This window comes from Sciurus vulgaris (genome assembly GCF_902686455.1).
Source record: "Sciurus vulgaris genome assembly, chromosome: 6".
Classification (NCBI taxonomy): domain Eukaryota; kingdom Metazoa; phylum Chordata; class Mammalia; order Rodentia; family Sciuridae; genus Sciurus; species Sciurus vulgaris.
The window spans coordinates 165,652,652-165,670,882 of record NC_136466.1 but is presented as its reverse complement, the minus strand read 5'-3'; the positions used below and the strand labels follow the sequence as shown (position 1 = coordinate 165,670,882).

Below are 18,231 nucleotides of genomic sequence, written 5' to 3'. Positions count from 1 at the left end.
CTGCGGTGGGGTGCGAGGTGTCCTCATGAGCTCCTCTGTCAATGCCGGAACATTCAGAGGTGGGATGATTAGAGCAAGAGGGCTGTACCCTGACCGTCCATCCTAGCCTGAATGCACTGATCTCGGGTGACCACAGGCCGGTGGGGCGTGGCTGGAGGAGGTGGGTCTTTGGGAAGGGTGCATCTTCCCTGCAGCCCCTGGCCGCTTTCTGCTTCCTGGCTGCCATGAACGAGCAGCAGTCCTCCACTACACTCTTGGACAGGTTCTGCTTCAGCTCAGGCCCAGAGCAATGGACTTGGCCAACCAAAGGCTAAACCTCTGGAACTATGAGCAAAATAAACTTTTCTTCCTGTAAGTTGTTCTTGTCAGCTATTTTGATCACAGTGATAAAAAGCCGACTAACACATTAAGCTTGCAGATGATGAGAGGGTGGATAGGGTTGCTGCGGCCCAGTGAGGGTTGAGGCCTGGACAGGGGCTGCTCTACTGAGCTGCTGTCCTGGAGGCATGGAGCCCCATGAGAGGCACAGTCCTGTACTGAAGAGCAAGAAGGGAGTTCACCCGCTGTTGGCTCTGCCTGCTGAGTCCCCAGTGGCTCCTCACTTGGCTCCTGCTAGGTCCAAGGACAGACATGAAACCCAAATCTGGCCAACAAGACTCAAAGAGACAGCAGGAGGCTTCCAGAAATCACCTTCCTCCAGATAAGAGGAGGAAACTCTTCTCCTTCCCACTTTGGACACCAGCATGAAGGGTGTGATGTTTAGCACATCTGTCACCACTTTGTAGGAGGAGAATGTTTGAGGAATCAGACCTGGTCACCCAGTGTCCTCCCCAAATGGGGAACAGAATCAGACCTGAAAATGTCACCTCCTGATGTGTGGCAGGATGAAAACTGTCCTCACTAAGGAAGGTCCTGCCCACAGAGAACTCAATTGCTGTTAGGCATATGGAATCCTATTGAATACAGTCCACTTACACTTTATTTACAGAAAAAAATTAAGATTCCAAGAAGTATTTTAAACTTGTCAACAACTACACAAGTAGTGATCTAGAGGAGTAGTTAGCAATGTTGGAGTTCCCTAGACATTGGGCTAGATAGTTCTTTGTTGCAGAGCGATACCGTTTGGATCTGGATGTTCCCCTGAAAGCTCATGTATTAGGTAATGTAACAATGGCCAGAGGAGAAGTGATCGCACTGTAAGGGCTATCACCCTGGATGGATTAGTCAATCTGATGGATTAATAATTTGAAAGGACTGCTGGGTGGAACTATATAGGCAGGTGGGCATGGCTGGAGGAAGAAGTAGCAGTAGTACTAGGTGCATGACTTCAGGAATTCTATCTTTTCTCCTCGTTCTCCTCCACCTCTAACTCCTCCTCCTCCTCTTTTTTTATTCTCTCTCTCTCCCCTTGTTTCCTGCTGCCGTGAGCTAACATCTTTCCTTCACCATGTTGTTCTGCCTCGTCTCAGGCCCAGGGCAGTAGACTTAGTCAAGCAGAGACTGGACCTCGGAACCATGAACCCAAACAAGCCTTTCCTCCTCTAAGTTGTCCTTGCCAGATGTTTTAGTCACAGCCATGAACAACCGAGTAGCACACAGTGGTGGGGGTCTGCCCCAAGCAGTGCAGAATGACTTGACCTTCAGTGACATTCCTGGTTTCCACTCACTAGATGCCAGTGGCACATCACCCTCAGTTATGACAGCCCAAAGTGTCACCAAGCATGGTTAGATGGCCCAGGGAAATGATTTACCCCTGCTCCTCACCCAGAAGCAATGCCGGGATATTCTTGGAGTGTTGTTTTTCTTTTTCTTTTTTTCTTTTTTTTTTTTTTACCTTCCGGTCTGACCTGAGATAACTGAGTTTTAGGGAAAGAGATGCTATAAATGTTCCTTTTCCAAGTATATGTCTGGACAAAGGATGAGCCAATAAGAATGACATAGGGAGGGAGAGGAAGAACTTGAAATAAATGACAATGACCCAAGAGGGATGAGGCAAATAGAGCAGCACAGTGATCCTCGTAAAACACTGGAAAGGGAAGGAACCGCGTCACACGCAGCATCAGTGGGAGCACGCAGTGAATGCAATTCTGCAAGATAAGAATGTGGCTTGAGGTCTGCAGGACTCGGGTAGCTGTGGCCTTCAGGGGCAATATTCAACCCAAGGCCTTTGCAGTTGGTCCCATTACATTTAGGAATAAAGAGAACTTACAATCTACAGAGAACCATGCGGAGTACATGGGACCCTCCACCCTGCATTAAGTCAGGTGATTGTGTTGACTTTGACCCTATTAGTTTGAGAATCTGCCTAGGATATAGAACTATGAAGAGTGGGGTAGTTCTGAAGCTTTGCTTTTCCTAATAAATAGGTACTAAGTGTGTGTGTGTGTGTGTGTGTGTGTGTGTGTGTGTGTGTGTGTGTGTTTTCCTTAGCTTTCCTTAAACAGACATAAGAAATAAAGCTTTTTGGGATGGGGACATAGATCAATGGGAAAGCATTTGCCCACCATGCACAAGGTCCTGGGTTTGTTCTCTAGCCCTTGGGGGTGGAATAAAGTTATCTAGAAGAAATTCTCTGTAGTTGTGATTTCTTCCAGGTTTCTTTCAAGTGACTCTTTATTTGGGATATGTGCTTTATACAATTGTATATTAAATCTGAAAGCATGATAAAACACATACCAGGGTTCATTTGTTTAGTATGTGCCAAGCACTAGTCTGTACACATATTAACAATCTCACTCTTCACTACATTCGGTATTTGCATCCCAATGTAGAGCTAAGACTTAGGTGGGATAAGCAGTGTGCTCTGTCACTCTGGTTCTACCAGGTCTAAGAATTAGGACAAACAAGCTAAATGCATACCCTGTGATCTCAGCCAGGTCATTCTTTAATATAACCCTTTAGATCTTTCTCTGGTGAGAGTCTCAAAGAAATAAAATTTACATCATCACACACTCCCCATTGTGCAATAGCTAATTCCCATTCAAGCAGGAAATAACAAACTGCAATTGCTACAAAAGGATGATCCAATTTTTGCTAAGCATAACCTATAATCCTAATTATAGGATTATATTCGAATGCTTCATTCTCAACTTACCAAGGTGTAGACTTTTTGGTGAGTACAGAGGTACTTGCAGTACCCTTTGGATTCTTACTGTACTCCAACCTGTACTCTCTTGTGGTTAAATTGAAGTTTCATATTATCTATTTGAATATATTTTCAGAATTTGTATCTTCCTTTATTTATTGTCAGAGTTTCTTGTACCTTCTGCCACAGATTGCAGCAAAAAAGGATATTGGACCTGTTCCTCAGGAAGGCTTATCCCATGATATGATGTCAGTTGAATATCATCTGTGAGTCCAGCTCTACAAATGGATCACACAGACAGAACCTGGAGTCGAGCCACCCTGGGGTGCTGTGGTCCCTGGTAGTACTGGTAAGCAGGGAACCTCATTCAATACCCGAGTCCCTGTTCCTTGATTAACTAAACGGGAGCACCACTGCCTATCCCGGGGGTACCATGAGCATTGATGAGGTAATTCCTACAAAGTGGCTTCACATGACCCCAGCCATAAACTTAACCTTGGTTCCTCATTCCTTCCCTGATAGTTGGTTTCATACAAAATTCAGAAACAGTGTCTTGCTTGCTCTCCGAGCATAACATGCAGGGTGATGACTGGGTTACTAGTCCATGTATGAACCACTGCTTTGGGGAGATACTAAGAACTGGAAATGGTGTTTTCCTACAGATTAGGGAATGTCAGAAATGCTGGATTTGAATCCTGCTTTTTTTCTTTTTTTCTCCATGAACACTTTGGAGAAACCCTTTGACTCCAGTCTATGGTGCTGCCTCTAATGGAGGGTTTAAGGTCTGAACACTGCTCATGTCCCCTTCCACCTACAGATGTTAATTACGAAGGGGCTGGAGCAGAACCCTGCTCCTGGGAGACCCATAGGTATCCATTTGATCCATGAATTTTTCCATGCAGGATTGAAACATTTAAGCAGTGGTATACTTCACAACCAATGGCAAATCAGAAATGAAGAATATAGTAATTTTAGCCAGTAAATTAGATCTTTCTTCCATTTCAGTAAAAAATAATAATAATAATAATATTCTGGATGGAACAAAATTTTTAATGACTTTCAAAATTACATAAGCCTACTCTATCTACATTGATGCCAATAATTTTCACCTAACTTATCCTTTTGTAAGAGATTTTTAGACAATGATATATAAAGAGTAGTAATTTACTTATTATTTATTACCTAGTATTAGTATTACAACCAATAATAATAATAATAATAATAAGGTAGTACTTCCTATTTTCTATATAGTAGCATATATAAATAAAAATATGCTTTTGTTTTGCCAAAATGACATAATTTATTGCCAACTGTTGGCTTCTTGGCGTATTTCAACTACCCAAAGCACATCTTGATATGTTACAAAGTCCACTGTGTAAGAGGATAGGGAAGTGATTGGGTATAGTGAAATCACCTCAAACCAGAAGACACGTGTGCCATGGCACTTGGTCAGAAATTGTACCTCAGCTCTATTTTCAAAGCACCAGGCAAGTCCATCTGTGTTTAAGAGACAGTATCCTCTCATTAGCAGGAAATGACTCTCAGGTCACTGAAATACTGGATCCCTCTATTTTTCTTTTGTGCTGTAAAATATCCAAGACACACATTTGCCCCAAACCCAGGGCATGAGTGTGCATTTACCATCACATCATCAGCACATCTTGAACACTCACTGGAAGAAGCAGAGGCCTGAGGCCAGGGATGTTATTGGTTAAGAATTGCAGCTCTCTTCTTCTGCCTTTTCTACTACCGAGATGCAGAGTCAAAGACCTGCAAGAAGATGTTCTGAAGGACCTGTCTGCACCTGGGAGCTATATTTCAGGTAGGACACACTATGGGTTTATCTTCTGCAAAGAATCGAAGGGGACCACCTTGTGCTCTTGGTGCTGTTCAGAAGCCGGAAGGAACTGAGCACAAACAGTGGCGTTTCCTAGCCTTTTTCAAGAGCAATGGCTCTTACTCTACAAAGACCAGGAGTGGCATCACTAAAGTAGCCGAGAGCTTAACCTTGTTGGCTTTCAGAGTCTGGGTGTGGCAGCACAGGCCCACAGGACCCTTTCCGGAAGCCTCCCCAGCCCACACCATGTCTGGAGAAGGATGCCTTCTTCCCATTGGGGGTCCACTTCCTGACCTTGGGGTTAAGGGACGGGCTTTAGAAGCACAGGGTTCAGACGGCGGAGGGGAAGCAGAGCAGCTGCACAGATGTGCGTGGCGTCCCAGGGGATTGGGGAAAAGCAAGGACTTGAGCAACTGACGTGGCACCTCCCTCCACCCTTGTCCTGCCAGAGCTGGCAGGCCGAGATCTGCAGCTACGCCAGGACAAGGTGACTTCGCGGTTGTCAAACACAGGGGAGCTCCAGCTGCCGCTCTTGTGCTCTGAGAATGGAAGAATGAATTTGAGATTACTGGGTGGAGAGTTTCAAAGGAAAGAAAAAAAGTAAGGAAGTTCCTCCAAGCGAGGACCCGGACCAACTAGATGAGCAAAGGGAAGAGTGGAATTTGCTTTTCTTGGATTCAGGGCCTGGCCGTAAATAACAGGCACATCTCTCATCCCTCAGGCTGCAGCGTGGGAACGCGCAGGAGGCTGCTTCTCCCAGGCCTTCCTGTGACCCGGAGCAGATTCTACTAGTTGGTCCCCCTTGGGGTCAAAGTAATATCCTTTAGTTTACTCTTTTCAAATCTTCGCTGATGCTGACTTCTGAAATTACAGCCCCCAGGGGAAAGTCCTGGTGTGGAAGCTCCCATTTTATCAGTGCTACAAGGAGCAAAAGAGCCCACCCCAAGCTGTGAGGGAAAATTCCAAGACTCAGCCACAGTGTGATCCATGAGCAAACCAGCACTGCTTTCTCCTAAGACGTCTGCACGCAGAAGCATGTGGCAGCAATCGGTGTCCCTCCTGCAAGTCAAGAGCTGCGGGTTCAGAAAACACACCCCAACTCTCAAGGATGCTTCCCTCCCGAAGGGTGCACGCTGGGGAGTGTGGGTGAGGGGTCGGGAGTCTGGTTCCCAGGCGGTTCCCGGGCTGGGCGGGGCGGGCACCTACCGGGCAGGCAGACAGGCTCTGCTCCCACTGTGTCATGCTCAGGCTCTCCTCGAGACTCGTGCATCTCTTCATCACCACGTCCCAGCCACAGTAAGGGTCCTGGGCTCCTATGCAGGTGCTGGAATCACAGAGCGAAGGTCAGCAGGAAAGCAGTGTGCCAGGCCGTTCCCCCAGAGGGGGCGCCCCCATGGGGAGCGTTTGCTCAGTCTGCCCAACGTAGCTGTCTGAGGTTCTAGTATCTAACACTACAGCACTTACTTTGACAGAGATGCGTATATTTTATCTAGCCTACGGGACGGGTGACTCCAGGTGCTTACGAGTGTGTGATGGCATCACGAGCTGAGCTAAGAGCATTTTGCAGAGCTCAGAGACAAAACAGTTATCGCCACCATCAGTACCACCACCGCCACTGTGATCATCACGAACATCTGCTTGGTGACAGGCACCATTTATTGAACACACGTGAAGGTATGAACTGCCAGAGAGCCATTGGATTACCTGGACACGAGCCTTGGACAGGCAGACACTCGCATTTTCTCTTTACCACCATCATCACAACCAGCAACAGCATCACAGCCACCACAAAAGCCATCACCACTTACTAGTGAGATAACTGAGGTGCAGACGATTTGAGAAACTACCCCAGGGACAAGCACGGACTTGGAAAATGGTTCAGTGTGGCTAGTTCAAATTCAAGGCAAGGGGGACACCTTCCTTCTGAGTACCAGAACATGTATTCCAACTTGCAATTATATGGTACTTTCACGAAGCTGCACTAAAATACTGCACGTATTCTATCCCAAGTTGCAGATGGTGACTGTTTTATATACAGCATGCATCCTTAGAGGAGCATTGGTCCCTACACCACAAATAAAAGAGATAAAGTGGGGAGGGGGGAAACATAGATGACAGTGAGAAGTGACACAGGAAGTGAAGCCCCAGAGCGGCACTGTCCTTGTCACAGGGGGAGGACGCCACTTACAGTAAAGGAGGACGTTAGAGGGCTACCAGGGTTAAAAGTCACAGCTCAACCATCAGGCAGCAGGCAGGGAGGTGTGTAGTATCAAGTTGCTCAGATCAGTAACACAAAATAGTCACAGCATATCGAACACGATGACCCCATGTGAGGCACTGCTCTGGGGACTGACCCGCATCAGGTCGTTCCAACCCCACAACAGCTTTCTGAGTACACTGCCTCAATTAGAAACAGCATTCGCTTCCATTTTATTTTGTTTTACATTTATTTATTTATTTATTTTAGCAAAAGGAAGCTCAGCGGCCGGGCATGGTGGGTCCCAGCAGCTCGGGAGGCTGAGACAAGAGGATGCAGGGTTCAAAGCCAGCCTCAGCAAGAGACAGACACTAAGCAACTCAGTGAGGCCCTGTCTCTACATGCAATACAAAAGAGGCTGGGGATGTGGCTCAGTGGTCGAGTGACCCTGAGTTCAACCCCCAGTACCCGCACCCCCTCACAAAAAATAGGAAGGAAGCTCAGCTTTCTAATTTGGGGACATACGAATGAGGTGTGCTTCCTGGGCTTGCAGGTCCCGCCTGCTGAGGTGCTGAGCTCACCTCCTCTGCCTCGCTCCAGGTCAGTACCTGTTCGGCTGCAGTGAGCACCACTCCATTTTAAGACAGGCTTGAAGCGTGGGAAGGCCAACTTCAGACTCGCAGAGAGGACACACGTTTACAGTGGGGACAGCAAGACACCCCATCTTATGTAAGGACTCGCTGAGTCCTTATGCCATGATTAAGGAGACGGGATGAGGGAGGTAAGAATGACTTATGGTTTCCTTTTCTGTCAAAATCAGACACCATCTGTTTAACACGCAGATTTATTACAGAGATGTGAACATCTGCTTCTGGAAGTGTCTACTTTTTAAATTTCAGAGTTATAATTTCTAATAACTTAATTAAAATTCATTTCTATAATCAGTTCCAGTGAATAGAATTTACCTGTATTCCTATTATAAAAAAATGTCCGAAATTCCTTAATTTCAAGACCTACAAATTGTTTAATAACATCATCCCCTGGGGACAGGGACATGATGACAAAGCGTCATAACTCCACATGATGCGAGAAGTGTGCCTTCCTGTCTCAGTAGTAAGGATGGGAGTCAGCGAATCCTCTCCTGGTGACTGCACGTACAGATGTTCCTCTGTAGGAAAACGCCCAGAGGAAGTTTCTGGAAATCTGCAGACACCTCAAGTGGCCTGTGAGACAGACCTGAGTGGGCCCCTGACCTGCCTCCTCTGACCTCACCTGGCTGTGACATGGAGCCTGGACCTCGGAAGGTCCTGGCGTGGAGCCACCCCAGAGTGACGCACTCACGTTCGCAGCTCCTAAGGAGAAGTCAGAGGGCATCTCCTCTCGACAGAAGGGCAGCGAGTCTCAGGGCAGCGCCCTACATGTGCACCGTCTTTATGTGGGTAGAGAGCCGCACTCAGGGAAGCATCGGAGGGGAGCATTCTACAGACGCCCTGCCTTTCTCCAGGTCTGCCCCTGCAAAGCCACCTGGGGACCTGAAACAGGGCCACGTAGGTCCAGGGAGGGAGCACGAGTTTTCACATCAAAGTTCACAGGTAACCACCCCTTGCTTCCTCTGGTGCTTGCTGTTCTGCAAGCTCTTAGCAATGCACTTACCCCTTAAAACAGCAGAGCCTCTACCCAGGCAAAATGCAAGTTCATAGGAACACCATGGAGCGAGAGACACGACTTCCTCCTGTGAAGTATTTTACACCACAGGCAAACTTCTGATGAGCTCTCCCTTTATTCTAAATTGTACTTGAAAAACGAATCATCATGCATTATTAGTTTTGGAAGCTGGGTCTCTGAAAGAGACCACATGGAAAATCATGGGTTTCCCATTAACATAGCCATCATGAAAGGGGACTTCATTTATCCTACTTTGAAAATATTTTTCTTCACGTGATGAATGGTTTTAATAAAAATTCTAGCTAGATTCAACCATTTTCCCATTGTTACATATATAATAGTATTACTTTGTATCCCACGATTATATAAATTATATTTTGTCAACATTAAAAAAATTTTTCCATTAATTTGCTAATAACCTTACACTATTCTCATTTTATGTATTGCCCTGGTATTTGAAAGAATCTGGATTCAGAGAACAATGTCAGTCTGAATTCAAAGGTTTAATTTTGAAAACTCATTCACTAAGTATGTTTTAGAGTTAAATGTACTTAGAGGTAGGTCCTAGACATATAAGTCCTGCCTTATTTATTTTAACTTATACATATTAATGGATAATATGAAGTTCAACAAATGCATACATTGTGAAATGTTTAAATCAGATTAAACATGTCTATCTCCTCAAATGTTTATCATTTGTTTATGTTGAAAACTTTCAAAATCCTTCCTTTTAGCTTTTTTTTGGAGGAGGAGTACCAGGAATTGAACTCAGGGGAACCAGACCACTGAGACACATCCCCAGCTCTATTTTTGTATTTTATTTACAGACAGGGTCTACACTGAGTTGCTTAGTACCTTGCTTTTGCTGAGGCTGGCTTTGAACTCGCAGTCCTCCTGTCTCAGCCTCCCAAGCTGCTGGGATTAGAGGCATGAGCCTCCACACCTGGTGTCCTTCTAGCTTTTTGAAATGTACCATTCATTACTGTTATCTAGGTCACCTTGCTGTGCAGCAGCACACCAGAAGGAGTTACTCCTATCTAATGGTAACTTAATAGCCACTAGTCAGCCTTTCCCCATCCCCCTACTCCCTCTCTAGTCTCCTCAATCACAGAATTCTACTACTCTACTCTCAACTTCTAGGAGATTAACACCTTTAGATTTAACCTATGAGTGAGATCATGTGGTGCTTATCTTTCTGAGTCTGGCTTCTTTCAGTTAGCACAAAGATCTCTAGTCCCATTCATGTTGTCCTGAGTTACAGAATTTCATCATTTTTCCTAGCTGAATAGTACTCCCCTGTATTTATGTACCACATTTTCTTTGTCCATTCATAAATTGGTGGGCACTCAGGTTATTTCCTTTGCTAAGTTTTTGTGAATAGTGTTGCAATAAACAGGAGTGCAGATATCAAGCAGTGAATTTCAGAACTTTTAAATTATTAAAACTGTTCACCATTGGCTTGCCATAAATAACATTGAAAAATACAAGGAAAATTTTTCAAATTTCAATTTGTTTTTTATATTAAATTGAACTAATACAAACTAAAAAGAGGTCTACTGTATGACTCAGCTGTAGCACCTCTGCATACCCATTCAAAAAAAAGTGAAATCAGCATGCCACAGACATACCCGCTTGCCTATGTTTATTGTAGCATTATTCACAATAGTTAATATATGGACTCAAACTAGGGGCCCATCCATGGATGAATGCATAAAGAAAATATGGTATGTAAACACACACTATTTAGTCACAGAGAAAAATGAAATCCTGCCTTTTGAAGCAGAACGGTTGGAACTGAAGGACATTGTATCAGGTGGAATAAGACAGACACAGACCGACAATGCCACGTGTCCTCTCTCTGTGGAGGCTGAAAAGCAAGTCACCTGATTGTGGAACAGGGACCACTAGAGTTGAGAAGAGGCCTGGGGAGAGGGGTAAAGGGAGGCTGGTTCCTTCAGTACACGGTCCGCTGACTTATCACACTGAACCCCATTCATATGTACAGTTAATATATGTCAATTAAATTTTTAAAAGTAGGAAAAATAAAGAAAACACATCAAATCTGATGAGCATAAATTTCACAGTGAATAATTTGGGAAAGTGAAAAAAGTGATGATTTAAGAAGTGAAAAAAGTGAACATTTGAAATAAGCAAATCCCAAGGGCTTCTGAGTCCCAGATCTGGCGTCCAGCTGGATGCCAGCTCTAGTTCCTGACTTGCTGCGGACAGTCTGCTTCACCCTCATCGTGCCCAGGGTCCCTGGCTGTCTGTCTGGGCCTCCCACAAGCTTCAGTCATGGCAAACTTCTCCCTGAAATAAACATCGGATCTTTCTGGAAAGGCCAAGTCTGCCCCTAAGAGGAAGCTCTCCTTGAAAGGCAGCCTCATGAAAGGCCCAGAATCCACACAAGGGGGGACGGGGGAAGATCAGTGGCCCACCACCAGCCTCCCCTGCTCAGAGATGTGCGAGTAAGTCTCCCGGCTTGATGATCAGAAAAAGCGCCGTCGCAGTGCCGGAGAAGGAAAGAACAGGGGGAAGACCCGCGATTGGTGTCTGCCGTCTCCACTGCGAGATAAGGGGACGAGCAGAGCACCTCCAAGTCCACCCTCCATCAGTCCCTCTTCCCCAGCCAATCAAGGGTAAAACCATTTCTTCTTCACCCCATCAGTTCCTCCAGAGAAACCCCCTGGGAGAGAGGGCTTGGGGTCAAGAGTCACACCTGCAGAGGGCAGAAGGGGTCAGGTGCTGCATTTTAACCTTCACCTAAAATCTCAAAGGAAAGTAAGTCCCGCGGGAAGGAATCCACTCCCTTCAATCCAACCAACTTTACAGTTTGCCCACAACAGAGCAGCCGAGGCTCAAAGACAAAGAATCCTCCCTGGAGCACAGCCAGTGCCAAGGGCAAGGCGTCCAGCATCTGCACAGAAGACTCGGCCAGCCCCAGTGAGCTGGCACTGCCCAGCCCCATCAGTGCCTGCACCTCGCCGCTCTGCCATGCATGGACACGCGTACCCGAAATGGGAGCCACTGAAGACCCGCTCGTGGACGCTGCGGCCACCGCGTGAGGTCGTGCTGACGTCACTCTCCCAGACCCATGACGGGTGACAGGAGGCTCTGCCGGACTGTTAGGTGTATCCGCCAGGCAGACGAGTGTCTGGCGAACGTCTTAACAGACAGCACCGAATCGGGCGGCGGTCCCGGTACTTCTCCGACAGCGGGGAGTTCTTTAAAGGCAGGAGAGCAACCTCCCCACAGGCCCGGGTGCCTTTGGCTTGGTCCCGATGACAGTGGGCAACGCGGGCCAGCATGTGGACAAGAGCTTCGTGCTTTTTAATTTCTTAATTGTGTTTTGTTCCGTTTCAGTTTTAGTTTTTGCATTTCATTTTGGCTTACGTCTGGGACAGAGGGGGATGTCGAGTCCGACCTTCCTCAGAGTGTGCAGAGTGAGAGGGACCAAAGGCCAGGACAGCCCACAGTACGCCCGTGACCGCACCTGGAGAGTCAGGCAGGGAAGGAACCCCTTCCGGAAATCCTTCTGTGCCGACCTGCTCTGTACGCTCCACCAGTGACTCTGGTAACACACATACATGGGCCAGAGACTGGGGACACCCTCAGAGACCCCGAGTAACTAGTGCACGTCACACACCAGGCCCAGTGCCCGCCCAGGATCAACCTCAAGCCAAAGCTTTTTATCTTTCCATATGCAAAAATGTTTTGCAAACACAGGGGAATGGCTGTTTCCTTGATTTATTAATTCATGGAATTACGCAGCTAATAAAACCTTCAGGAGGGGCTCAGGTGCTGCCGCTCAGGAACACTCAGGCGTAGGCCTCTGGTGCCATGAAACCGGTGGCCCCAGCTTTCCCACGGAGACGTTGCCAGAGCTTCAGCAAACGCAGGAAGCCTGAGGAGTAGACACTAAACCACGAAGCCCTTTCACTGTGAGCTCACTGATCCTTTGTCAACTGAAGTAAAACAGGTAACTACACCCGTTTACAAACTTCATCCAACCAGTAGTTCAGAGCTCAGATGGCCATTTAGAGACCAGGAACACACTTTTTTCAAAAAACCCAACAGAAGAGGAACCCACGCCTGCTGGTGGGGCAAGGCACTTCTAAGGAAAGCCAAAAGCCCCTGGGAAGGGAACTGACCCCTGGGATGCCTGAGTCCACCTTCCTGCTCTAGAAGCTTATTCCACACTGTAATAATAATGTGGCTTCCTTAAAATATGACAAAGGAGAAGAAAAAGTCTCCCCATGACCCAGAGGTGCGGGGAGGAGCCTGGGTGTTGGAGGGGGCGGGTGCAGTCCCAGGCTTCCCTCCAAGGGCCCTCGTGCTTTCTTTGCTTTTATTGTCTACCTGGATCAATGTTTCTACCATTGCCAGAGGGGGTTGCCATGGAAACTGAGGAAGTTTAAACGTCTTCACTTCCTGAGACTTTTTAAGGCCTTGCGATTGGCCTCGGGGGTTTTGAATTTATGATTTGATCCTCTTAACTGCACCAGCTTTAGACCCCCCAACCTGCCAGTGCCTGGGTATTACAGAACAGACAGTGGCGTGTCTTACGCTTCTCTGTTTGCAGTTGAGTTCGTGCATGCTCCTGTTCCACCCTCCGTCACATCCTGAGGGTCTCCCCGCTGCCTTACAACAGTGCTGAAGGACCCTGCCGGCCGTCACCCAGCTCGGCACCCCTGCTGCAGTGGGCCCCTCAGGTCAGACCAGCATGGTGCAGGCTCTTTAAATCTCTTCTCTCAGGAGTGGTGACCAAATTATGGGTCTTGAACTGTCCTGGGACCAAGGTGATGCCTTTCCTGGAAGCTCTTGGTGCAAAGGCATCCACTGAGACTGCCTAGTTGCTGTGGTGATGTCCTGTTCCATAGGAGGTTCTGTGGCAGTCAAGGAGCTATTCGGTTCTTGACCTTGAGGTTCAGATGCTGGCTGCTTGGGGGCGGATGTTAGGGGCACAGCTGGTAATCATAATCGGGCTGCTCGTCCTCCTGAAGAAACTCCCTCACATAAATCCTCTGGATGTTTATACCTGGGTAGCAAACGTGCTGGGCTTGTGCATCACTGCTTCCCTACCAGGGCTGTCAGTGAGCCACTGGGACCCGGCTTCTTCTCTGTTTGTGTGTCTGTTTGTCTTTTCTCCATCCCCTCGCTGCCTTGTCCGGGAACCTCAACTAACGGCCATGCAGGTCCCCGCGCTTCTCCTTTTCTATTTTTAAACCACTGTGACTACGGCCCACACCTAGTGTCACCTCTCCTCATTACTGCCAGGTCCTGTGGATGTCTTCATAGTCACCACTTAACGGCTCCGGAGTAACCCACTGAGTGGCAATCCATTGAACACGTGTGTTGTGACGTGCCAGTGAGCTCCCCTACTGTTGGACTCAGACGCAGTCTGTCATGGGCTAGATGGGAGGTGCCACCTGCCCCCAAAGCTCATGTGTGAGACAGTGCAAGAAGGTTTGGAGGAGAAACGGCTGATGAGGGCCTTAACCTGGGCAGGGCACTGATCTCCTGATAGGGATTAACTGGGTGGTAACTGCAGGCACGGTGGGGTGTGGCTGGAGGAGGTGGCTCCCTGGGTCATGACTTTGGGGTATATATGTGTCCTTACTGAGCAGAGCTCTCTGCTTCCTGGTGTCACGTTCCCAGCTGCTTTCCTTCACCACACTCTTCCGCCATGATGTCCTGACTCACCTCAGTCCTGAGGAACAGAGACGGCTGTCTGTGGACTGAGACCTCTGAGACCATGAGCCTCCAAATAAACGTTTCCTCCTCAAATTGTTCTTGTCGGGTCTTTTGGACACAGCAGTGAAAAATATTGAACTAAAACAGCTTCAGAAACCACTGGCAGGTACGGCTGGTGAGGACAGGAGGCCTTAGTGTGGTCCAGGATCAGACTTAAAAGATAAATCCACCTTGGAATAAGGTGGAAGGTAAGGTCAAGACCCTTTGGCTCACTTTCTTGAGAGATACTCAGGGAATTTTATTTATGATGGAGTTTCTTATTAGAATCTGAGGGCAGGGTCAGGGGTGACTCATCTGTCATCCCACACTTGGGGCTCGACTTGATGACTGACAAGTCTCAGTTCAATAAATACACTACAAATGAATTAACCAAAGAAAATCCACAGTCTTCAGTGGCTAAATCAGAGCCAATGCAGACAAAAACTCAAGACATGTAGAAATAGAAAATCACACACTCATCATGAAGGGAGAACACTTGCTCTACGAGGTGCACACGTCACAGCTTCCTGCCGTTTATGTAACTCGGCACTGTCGGGCTGCAGTGCGCTTTCTGGGGCCACGTGGTGACCCCGCCATCTCTCTGTACACATTGCATGTTCTTCCCACTGGGCAGAGCGAGTCTTCTGAGAATATTTAATTAATAAAGGTGCTAGCCCATTAACTCTACCTTTTACAGCTTTGACCTTTAAAGCAATAAATGTCCTGCAGTAACTTAATTTCCATACTAATTTCCTTAATGAGGTGTTAATTTCTTTATCTAGATGACACTATTACAGGCTAATGGAATTAAGAGTGACCAGACACCGGCTCAGCTCCGTGGAGTCCTGAGGCCTCCTTCCCTGCAGCGGATAAGGCATGATTTGAAAGGCGTGACTCTCCTGCTTCATGCGTGGCCTGTGATTCTGCCAGTGCCCACCCTTTCTTCTCTCCTCCGTTAGTTCATAAAGCAAAGCTAAAACAATCAAGTGCCTAGAGCCCAAAGGTTTTCAATCCTTTTGCTGCTTTTATATCATCATGCTTTTCGGTAAAGGGAGTGTTACTGTTTCATAAGAATGCTGGTGTTTCAGTATATGAGTGAAATAGCTGAGAGGGGAGAGAAGGAGGGCCAATTGCTAAATCAACAAATATTTACTGAATGCATCTCCAGCTGGACACCATGCTGGAGGCCAAGGACCCGCAGACCACTGCCTGCGAGCTCGTGGTACCACAGCCTGAGCCCGGCTGCGCTGGTGTCATTCCCTGGCTGCAGGAACCCCAGGACCTGTTCGGTGACTGAGGATCCCTCGTATGACCTCTGTGATTCCGACTGATCTCCCTTCTACGAAATGCTAATGCTCCAACCCAACAGTCTTCTCTTATCTCACAATTCTGATGGGTGCCAAATAAAAATACAGGATATTCGAGGGAGCATCCAAGGTGTAAAAACTATGATATTTGGAAAAATATCAGGGTAGAGAGTAAACCTGCGTAATTTGCCCTTTGATGTAGTAAGTTTAGTAGCTCATTTTATAAATCAGCGTATACATAATGGAAACTCATCCCTTCAAAAGGCAGGTGACAGTGATCTAATTCAGGAGTCAGAGAACCACAGCCCTGGGCCACTTCCAGCCTCAAGTTCTGCTGGAACAGTGTGGGTGACACTCCACCCCGGCTGCCTGGACGGCTCTGCTTGCAGAGGCCGCGGGGCAAGGCTGGACCACAGCTGACCCAGGGGAGCTCTGCAGAACACCCTTGATTCTCCTTGATGCGAAACCTGAGCCCATTGGTTGCCAAGAGTGGGACAAAGCCACTGGCCCCTGCCTGCACCTCGAGTCCAGAGAGGCTGTCACCAGGTATTCTCTCGTGGCCTCCTGTGTTCTGAGGCAGGGGGCTCTCTACCCCATTCCATGCCCTGGGATCCTGCTGCAGACGCCCCACCTGCCCGGTGGCTGTGAGGTCACCTTGAGCAGCAGTCTGTGGCCACCACTTCCTCTTGCTCAGTGTCTTCCTTTGAGAGGAGGCACTCGAGCAGCCGATGCATCTTCCCCTCTGCTCGGCTGTCTGTGCAAGTCGAAAGCGGCCTGAACCTACAGGCACATCACTGATTCCCTGCCTGTGAACCGTCGGCCCTGTTTGAGCCACGCCTTACGCAGTCACTGTGGCTGTGCACCAGGACCGAGTTGACTTGTTGATGCAGACCTTGCACCTGGGAGGCCTCAGATGTTGTCTCTCCCTTTGCAGAGCCAGTTTGGTTAGCCACTGAGGTAGTCAGTGCACAGTCCTTCAGATGAATTTGGACGTTTATGTCCTGAGCTCTCGTGTCAGTTCCCAGCCATGCGTGGCTTCAGCTTGAGGGGCTGTAATCCTCATACTTCCTGGCAGGCCGCAGTACTTCACCTGGGGAGAGACCAGGCTGATTTCTAGACGTGACTTGGGAGCCCAAGCCTCTGTTCATTCTTTGCTTCCTGAAGCAGTGAAATGGGAGTTCTGGGCTCTGGCCAGCGTGCTTCCTCTACGCGCAGGTTGAGACGCACCTTGGCATTACTCCAGGGAGGCATTAGGTTAGTGGCTGTTCTAACAGGTGCTCTTCCTCTTCCTCCCTGTGGAGACCTCCTCCTACTACAAAGACAACAGGCTGCTACTGCACAGCCCTCACCACCCAGGGGCCCAGGAGGGGGCCCAGGTGAAGAGGGGTCAGCTTCCCATCTTCCACGGCCATCCTGAATCCATAGCTCGGACTGCCAGCTTCCTCAAAAGTCAGCAAACATTAACGCATTTTATCAGACATAACATATTTGTGCCCAATCAGCCCTGGGGTAAAAGGATATGTATGCAGAGCCTGAGACGCCCCTGCACTCCATTCCCAGAGGTAACTACCAATTCCCACCAGCTGGCTTTAATGTTTGTACAACTGTCCCATGCTATTTATCAAGGGTCTGTGCCAAAAGATGCTAACAGTAATTTCTTTACTCAATTTTGTAATCAAATTGACTGAAATATGATTTCAAGATGGTGTTCCTTTAAAGTACCTTTCCTAAGGAAAAGCACCAAGCTGATGTTTGAGTCACAGTGCTTGCAAACTGTGGGTAGGGCGGGCACCCCTGAGGAAGCAAGGCCTCCCACAACGAGGTGGGGACTGGCCTTGCAACACTTTAGGAAGACAGGGCAGGAAACCCAGGAAGGAGGATGTGGGAGGGTGGAGGGGAGGCCACTCCTGGAGGGAGGAAAGGATCACGCCACACTATGTGTGCGGACAGGCAGGCCGCAGTGAAACACGCCACTCTGCGTGATTCATAGGCTTCAATATAAACACTGTGAAAAAAAAAAAAAGAGCTAATGGGACGGAGCCCGGGCCAGCTGAGCCCCACCTTTGCTGGTCCTGACCAGCTGTCCCAGGGAAGCACACCTGGAAGGACTTTCCCTCAGATCCCTGAGGAAATCTGATCTGCCTATGACACCCTCACTGCACCAGGGACACAGAGCAAACCCCGGGAGAGACAGTCCAGCCTGGACCCAGGTCCCACCAGCAGGACCTGCAGGATCCCAGGCAGGATGCCGGACACCAGTCTGACACCTCCTCACTTGAAAAATGGGGACGACACGGCCTTTCACGCTCACGGTCAGTGTAGTCACTAAGGAAAATGGGGATAAAAGCCAGCACTGTGCCAGACAGGTCAACACACTTGTGAAATTGTAGGAATCATTATCATTTAT

At 48.0% G+C, this 18,231-nt stretch overlaps 1 protein-coding gene across 3 annotated transcripts in view; it reads right to left on the bottom strand.

Annotated features, from left to right (window-relative positions):
* SEMA5A (semaphorin 5A) overlaps positions 1–18,231 on the bottom strand; it is a 447,525-nt gene that overhangs the window by 71,219 nt on the left and 358,075 nt on the right. For all 3 annotated transcript variants that reach the window (XM_079145300.1, XM_079145298.1, XM_079145299.1), the window contains exon 13: positions 6,129–6,246. In XM_079145300.1, coding sequence (XP_079001426.1) covers positions 6,129–6,246 — 118 coding nt within the window. The remainder of the gene's footprint in view (positions 1–6,128; positions 6,247–18,231) is intronic.